The sequence below is a fragment of the Vanessa tameamea genome, chromosome 13 (assembly GCF_037043105.1).
Source record: "Vanessa tameamea isolate UH-Manoa-2023 chromosome 13, ilVanTame1 primary haplotype, whole genome shotgun sequence".
NCBI classification, from domain to species: Eukaryota; Metazoa; Arthropoda; class Insecta; order Lepidoptera; family Nymphalidae; genus Vanessa; species Vanessa tameamea.
The window spans coordinates 45748-53777 of record NC_087321.1 but is presented as its reverse complement, the minus strand read 5'-3'; the positions used below and the strand labels follow the sequence as shown (position 1 = coordinate 53777).

Genomic DNA, 8030 nt, shown 5'->3' with positions numbered 1-8030 from the left:
GTCACTACTTCAACTTATTTTTGTAAAAATGTATCCGTGGTATAGTTTTAAATTGTTCTTAAATTATGCTACGCTAATATTTAGTGAATATAAATTTAGTTCCAATGATTAACAATGACAAGTTTATCAATAAAATAAAAAATATGTCATTTTTGTGCCCGAAATTATTCGAAAATTTTAAAGTAAAGTTCATGAGGATGTCACTTTGTGATAAATAGAAGGGGATGTGCTGAACATGGTGCGCGAGGCCGCGTTCGCTCTGCTGCTGCTGGCCACAGCCACCTCACACAAGCACGACCCACCCCTGATCCTTACGAGTTTGGATCGTGATACTTCTAATATGTCTCTCATGCTAGTGGATATCGCATATCACGACTCTGAAGAACATTACACTACATTGGATAAATATTATCGCAACAAACGTGAATCGCACTCGCTCATAGGTACGTTCGATATATCAAAACTTTTTAAAAAGAGAAATCGTATCAAGCAAGAGGAGGCACAGGCCAGTGCGTCTTCACTCCGGTCTAAAGATATACACACCACACTCGGTGAAGCGATTGCACTCTCTGCCAGTAAAGATACCATCGACTCAGATCGCATATTTTATACGAACGAAACAACAATCAGTACTGAGAGAACAACAACCACTCCTCAAACTACACGCAGTACAGTTGTAAGCGAGACCCACTTTACGGCGAATATTAAAGTAACCGATAAGCCGGCCCAAACAAGTAGTGTACAAAATAAACCGAAAACAAGAAATAAGGAATCGAGAAAATCTAAGAGCGTCGCGAACACTAAAATAAAAACTAAAAATAACTCCAAAGGAAATGATCTAAGCAAACGTCGAGAAACGCGAGTCATTAACAAGAAGAAAGCCGAAAACGACAGCATATGGCCGGTGAAGCACGCTGCGGTCTTAGAGGGAGACATCGTACTCGGCGGCCTGATGATGGTCAGTATCGCACGACTGCGTATAAAACGAGTTAATCTTATTTTGTGTGTAATAATGTCTCTGATTGAACTGTTTTTTTATATTACACGCGGGCTTCACGTGCCTACTGCTCTTCTCTTTTCTGTTATATTACTAATAATGGAAAGAGAAAACGTTTAAAATGAATATATAATTAAATATTTGGCTAAGAATTAATACTGTGAGACAGAACTATATTTAAAACTATTTTACATATAACTATAGTTACAAGTTTCCCCCGTTATTATAACAAGCGACGGGTGCAGCTTATTGATAAAGAAAATTGTATTCTATGATATAAATATAATTTATACCCCGCATCACTCGAGAGTGTAGTTTTCAAATAGTGAGAATTTTTTATAATTGAATCGTTGTTCCCGGCGATCAGCCCCTACGTACAGAGATGGGCAGCGGTTTGTATTGTCTGATAAAGAACGCTGTATACTTTGTATAGAAAGACATTCTGTATTATATTCAGTATCAGCATTGTTCCCGAGCGAAGCCAGCGCGGCTCGCTAGTGTTTAATAATTAAAAACACCGTTCGCAAGGAGAGTGAAAACTAAGTTAAAGTAGTTAAAGAGTATACATCACCAAATTTTGTATGGTGGTGTGGTTAATGCAAATATTTAAGGGAACAAGCATGCCATCATTGGAGTAGCACCAGCAGAAATCTGCACACACTCAATCAGGAAACTACAGCCATCCATATTTAATATATTTTCATCTATAAATTTCTAATATATGTGGTACATAAAAAAAACCTCCTGCAACACGAAATATAAAGAATCAATAATTACACAAATAACCAAAAGATAAATACCTTGATCGAGGGATGTAAGCATGATTTTACCTTCTCAAGGTATAAAGTCCTGATTACTATAAACGACGATTCCAATTCCGGAAAATCATTCCAATGAGTCAAAAATTACTGTCAATTACAAAATAAAAATGACTACGACTTTCTGAGTTGCACACTAAGGCATTTAAAGAAAAACAGGACTCGAAGACTTACAAATTTTAAACGTCGGTAGGAACATTTTGTAAAAAGTTTTAAAAAACTTCAAAACTCCGTTTTTATTATATTCTGTAAAGATATCCAACATAGAAATGCAATTTAATCACAAATTAAGAAAGTCAACTTTTAAGACCACTCAGCGATATATTCAGTATTTGAATCCGGTGCTCAGCCGATGATATAACAAGTACAAAAAGAACGAATACGATTGTTCTTGAAACCGAAAAGTTTAGGCAGTGTGATCAGTATCTCTACCAATAAAACCCTAAATTCGATAAGAATTATTCTCATATTTAAATCCAAGAAATAAAAAAGAAATAAAAGTTTTTAATTTTATGTGCTTAGTGATAAGATGATGGTGTAACTTTTTCAATTAATAAACAAATAAGACTTATCTTACATTTGTATGTACACAGTCCGGCTACAGTACAGAGGACTGGCGGAAATCGTCGCGTAAGGATAAGCGCTATCCTCTTAGCGACCTCTGTGTTTTAAAGTATGTTATAGTATGTCCGAAATTACTGCCAGTACTTCAAATAAGCGAGCCCAAGTGGCAATTCATATTTGTGGTGAATTTCCCAATTCATGTCAAATAATTATTTCGTTTAATACAGTAAATAAAACAATGTAATACAATCGTTTTACTTGCTTAAAATATCTAAGGTGCACGGAAGAGCCAGTGGTAATAGCGGAGGCAGCGTGGCGCGCTGTGGACCGCTGATGCCGCAGGGTGGCGTGCAGGCCCTCGAGGCGATGCTGTTCGCACTCGACGAAGCGGAGCGTGCCGGCCTCGCAGTACCGGGCGTCAAACTTGGAGCGCTAGTACTGGACGACTGCGACAGCGACACACGTGGACTCGAAATGGCACTCGACTTTATTAAAGGTATGTTTTATAAGGAGTATTAAAAACCAGATAAATAAGCTAATATTCTCTTCTGTTTTTGACTGGAGTTAACAAGGCACAAATAATAAGAATTTAATCATGCCACAGCTACATTTTGTAGTTTCTACTATTAAACTGTTACACGCTCGCTCACCCATAAAGCAAAACAGCTCGATATTATGCAGCAGAATGATTAATGAATACTTCGTTCCTATGCAGAGGACTTCAGTAAAGTATTATCATTAGAATACACACTCTTTTACACCTTTTTTGTATGTATATGTACATAATAGTTTTAAGACGTTACGGAACTTAAGAATTACAAAATGAATATACCTTTGTACGCTTGAATATATGTTACCTTTTTATGATTTTTCAAATCATATAAAAGCTGGAAACGATACTCTGCCTCCAAAAGTCTCGGTGCCTTCGGAGTTGAAAACTTGGTGTTATAAGTTTATCTTTACTTCTTTAATATATAGAATCTCGTAACAAATTTATTATATACCCACAGGATCGATCAGCAACATAGATGACGAAGAATATGCCTGCAATGCAACAGCAGTACGTAAGGTAATTTCGGGAGTAGTGGGCGCCGCCTCCTCCGTCACGTCGGTACAAGTCGCCAATCTCTTACGCCTGTTTAAGATCCCTCAGGTTAAACGCGTTTATTTAATTTTCACGAGTAATTGATAAAATAAAGTCAAGTATTTATCACTTTACAATTGCTATAGGTCTCTTTCTTCTCGACGTCTCCAGAACTTTCGAACAAGGCGCGGTTCGAATACTTCACTCGAACAATACCTTCCGACCTCCACCAAGTGCGAGCTATGGTTGAAATTGTCAAAAAATTCGGATGGCGCTATGTATCTATCATCTACGAGGAATCCAACTATGGGATAAAGGTACAAGCGTTACTAAAATGTATGTAAGTGCATCTGGGATAAAAAATCATTTTGTATTCGAATAACTTTATTTTTCATTACTAAACTGTAGGCGTTTGAAGAATTAGAAACTCTTCTCTTGCGCGATGATATCTGCATAGCGGTCAAAGAGAGGCTTGCAAAGGATTCCGGTGCAGCGGACGAAAATGCATACGATGCTATAGTTGAACGCTTGCTGTCACGGCCGCGTGCCCGAGGTGAACTTCCTTTATAACATGATGACCTTCTCCTTCAGTAACGTAAAATACTATTGAAATAAATAATTTAATACAGCTTACTTTTTATTCAATCACTGCCTGCAGGTGTTATTGTATTCGGGTCAGATCAAGAAGTTGCAGGAGTGATGGCGGCAGTTCGACGTAGAGGAGCCGCGCAGACCTTCAGTTGGGTCGGGTCGGACGGATGGAGCGCGCGGGCACTCGTGGCGGCTGGCAACGAACCAGTCGTCGAAGGCACCATTAGCGTACAACCTCAGGCTAATCCTGTTCGAGGCTTTCGCGACTACTTCTTCACTCTAACGCCACAAAATAATTTCAGAAACCCCTGGTTTGTCGGTAATTTTAAAAACCTTAAACAGAGCGCATGTTTATATTTGATATAAAATTTCATTAATTTATTGCTTTCAATTCATTTAATATTATAATTAATCATATCGTATACATAATTAAACACTCAAAATGAAGTAAATAATCAAAATGAATATTTTTTCTGAATGTAGAATTTTGGGAGGAACAGTTCCGATGTCGCTACGCGGGAAGTCCGCGATCGAAGAATAATGCGAAGTACCTCCCCTGTACGGGACGCGAGAGACTCTCCGCTGAAAACACAGAATTTGAAGCGCAGCTGCAGTTCGTTGCCGATGCCGTCTGGGCGTTCGTGTTCGCTATTCGGTTGGACTTTGCTCTTATTTAATGACGACTGCGTGAGTTTTCCCGAGTGTAAGTAATATGAATAAGGAATAAGGAATGTGTTGCAGGGACATGCATCGGGATGTGTGCGGCGGTAAGCCTGGCCTATGCGAGGCTATGAGACCGGTGAGCGGGCCGACTCTTTTGCGATATCTTCGACAAGTGCGCTTCATAGGTCTCTTTGAAATGTTTATATGAATCCTTTAGCTCAAGTAATAGTACATTACATTACGTATGTAGTCTGTAAAACAACAATTACATTTAACAAAATTTTAGACACTGCTTATTGAACTTTATTTACCAAGGGCTCAGTGGTGATGAGTTCCATTTCGACGCCCACGGTGATGGTCCCGCGCGCTACAACATCTTACACTTTAAGCAAGTGACGCGTGGAGTGTACCGATGGATCCGAGTGGGTCGCTATCTCGATGGTGAATTGCAACTTGACATGGACGGTTCGTAGAAAATGAGCTTTAGATTCCTATAATAGATCTGTATATAAACATATTTTGAAAAATATATTTTTATTGTGACATAGAGATTCAGTTCAAATGGGAAGAACCTCATCACCCTGAATCGGTGTGTAGTGCGGAGTGCGAGCTGGGCCAAGCTAAGCAATACGTCGAAGGGGAGAGCTGCTGCTGGCATTGCTTCAACTGCACGCAGTATGAGGTACCAATAAAATATTACTTAAAACATTTTTAAACAATTCTATTGACATTATAAATTTTTAAAATCGATTATAAATAGATACTCTAATATAAGTTTTCTCTTAAACTGAACTTTAACTGTGCAGATACGGTCTCCGGTATCAGAGACGGCTTGCATGGAGTGTGCGCGGGGCACCTTGCCTGATTCGAGGCGCATGCAGTGCGCGCCGGTGCCGGAACTGTACCTCCAACCCACGTCTCCGGCAGCTATCGGAGCAATGACATTTTCAGCTCTGGGCATCTTGCTTACGATGTAAATATAAACACGAATAAAGCATAGAAATAATGAGATTATGCACAAAGTCGATGTCACGAGATAAGCACGACAAAAATAAAGAATATACTACGTTTCAGAATCTTTCCTCGTATTGTTGTTTTTACGCGGAACGATTGAGTGCTCGGATACTACACTGACCAGCTCACCGCTTTATTGCATAGCATCATTTGTTACCTTTATGACTGTATTTTCAATGAGACATAAAACAAACAAAAAAGGTGATCACAGGTTGGTAGGTGGCGTTTGGGTCGCGCGGAGCAGCACGCCGGTGGTGCGCGCGAGCGGGCGCGAGCTATCTTTCGTCCTGCTCGCAGGCATCCTCATGTGCTACCTCGTTACGTTCGCCCTCGTGCTGAGACCGACTGACTTCCTCTGTTCTCTTCAACGGTTTGTGTTCAATTCTCAAAATGTTAAATTGTAAAATAATTTAGTCATGCAAAATGATCAAGACTACGCCTTTATTTTTATTACTTCCTGTATTCGTATTAATGTAACTTGTAACACGGAAGTAAGCCTTATCAAAATAATATTACAGTCATACTCGTAATTATGTAACAAGTATTTTAAGATTCTTCGATTCTCAGAATTGGGCCAGTTAAGTCTAAACAAATGTTTGGAAAAAGGTAATTTAGCGTCATCGTCAACACCGGGCGCGGCCGGCGGCGTTATCCGCACGTTCGCACATTTTATTACAATAGTTACTTCAATGATCTCTAATAATTTAATTATAATATTATTTGCTACCAGTGAGCATTTTATCACTTTGAATGCGTCGTCCGTCCATCTCGTCATGCTGTATATTTTTTACAGGTTTTGCACGGGGTTTTGCTTCACTGTTATATATGCCGCTCTTTTAACGAAAACAAACAGAATAGCACGTATCTTTGATGCTAGCAAGCACTCTGCTCGAAGACCCTCGCTCATATCTCCGAAGTCTCAACTTCTCATTTGTTCAATATTAGTATCAATACAGGTAACAAATTCTAACATACATAGACAAATCATTTAGTAATGAATTCGTAATCGGAATTACTTTCCTCTTTTACTCTTGTAGATTGTGATCGTGGTAGTGTGGCAACTGGCTTCGCCGGCGCGCGCCATCCACCACTACCCGACGCGCGAGGACAACATGCTCGTGTGTGACTCCTATGTGGACGCGTCCTACACCATCGCCTTCTTCTATCCGGTAGTACTTATCGTCATCTGTACTGTGTACGCCGTGCTCACGCGAAAAATACCGGAAGCTTTCAATGAGAGTAAACATATAGGTGAGAACATATGAAAATTGAAGATTTCTTAAAGTTTTAATGAGTTGTATGCTGAAAGAGGATTGCTCTCGCAGGTTTTACTATGTATACGACGTGTGTGATATGGCTCGCATTTGTGCCATTATATTTTGGCACCGCGAGTCACGTTCCGTTGCGAGTCACCAGTATGGCAGTGACAATTTCTTTGAGTGCAAGCGTCACCCTAGCATGCCTCTTTGCACCAAAGGTATATATGTCGATGCAATCATTTTATGCTTTTTTTTTTTTTTGATAATTATTAGCTTAATTTTCAAATTTTCAGATGTATATCATTTTAATACGACCGGAACGGAATGTTCGCGGAAATCTTATGCCGTCGCGGTGGCGCAGCGGTCGTGGCGGCCGCGGTGCCGCACCCGGAGCCGTCTGTGCGGCTCTTGTAGGCGCTGCCCCATTGCCGCGCCCTGCCACTACGCCTTCTACGGATTTATCAACACTTGATGCTACTGGTACGTTACAATTATTAAAGAGATATTAATGTGTGGAAATACCGTTATTAAAACACAATAAAATTTGCAGAGCCATCGACATCCACCGATAGACAAGTTCAAACTGAGGAGTTGAGTCCAACTCAGAACAATGGCATGATTGAACGTAATGGACTCTGCTTGGACCCGAAGAAGTTGGCGGAGTTGACAGCTGGGTTGCCCACCTTCGAGGAAGCAAATGGTGCGGCACTTCGTCGGCGAGCCGCAGCGGAGCCGGCGTTACGCGTGGCCGTGGCGGTGGTCGGAGCGCGGCCCGCCTTATAGCGTGTCGCTCGGCCACCGCGGCGCCCCGTGCTCGTGTAGTTGCCCACTGAAAGACGCGCTGCGGTGAAGTTGTTCAATACAAACTTCAGATAAGTGTGAAAACCACCATGACTTATCTCCATGACGCTAGTGAGCATCATAGAGTAAGAGTTATACGTGTCATATATTTAAAAAAATTATCGATCAAATATTGTGATATTACTATAAGTTATTGTTAGTTGTTTGCAAAATAAATATTTTGAATTGACTTTGTATGT

At 40.3% G+C, this 8030-nt stretch overlaps 2 protein-coding genes across 2 annotated transcripts; both read left to right on the top strand.

Annotated features, from left to right (window-relative positions):
- Positions 1 to 235: 235 nt before the first annotated feature.
- LOC135193586 (metabotropic glutamate receptor 2-like) lies at positions 236 to 4033 on the top strand. Its single transcript, XM_064216669.1, has 5 exons — positions 236 to 958; positions 2656 to 2875; positions 3390 to 3532; positions 3610 to 3780; positions 3872 to 4033. Exons 1-5 carry the CDS (start codon positions 236 to 238, stop codon positions 4031 to 4033), a joined length of 1419 nt encoding a protein of 472 aa, XP_064072739.1.
- A 93-nt stretch (positions 4034 to 4126) lies between these two features.
- LOC113397913 (metabotropic glutamate receptor 4-like) lies at positions 4127 to 7804 on the top strand. The gene is made up of 12 exons (XM_026636444.2): positions 4127 to 4373; positions 4538 to 4709; positions 4796 to 4902; positions 5033 to 5182; positions 5266 to 5399; positions 5524 to 5690; positions 5943 to 6101; positions 6525 to 6687; positions 6769 to 6982; positions 7057 to 7208; positions 7284 to 7470; positions 7541 to 7804. The coding sequence occupies exons 1-12, from the start codon at positions 4163 to 4165 to the stop codon at positions 7771 to 7773; spliced, it is 2049 nt and encodes a 682-aa protein (XP_026492229.2). The 5' UTR covers positions 4127 to 4162; the 3' UTR covers positions 7774 to 7804.
- Positions 7805 to 8030: the final 226 nt, after the last annotated feature.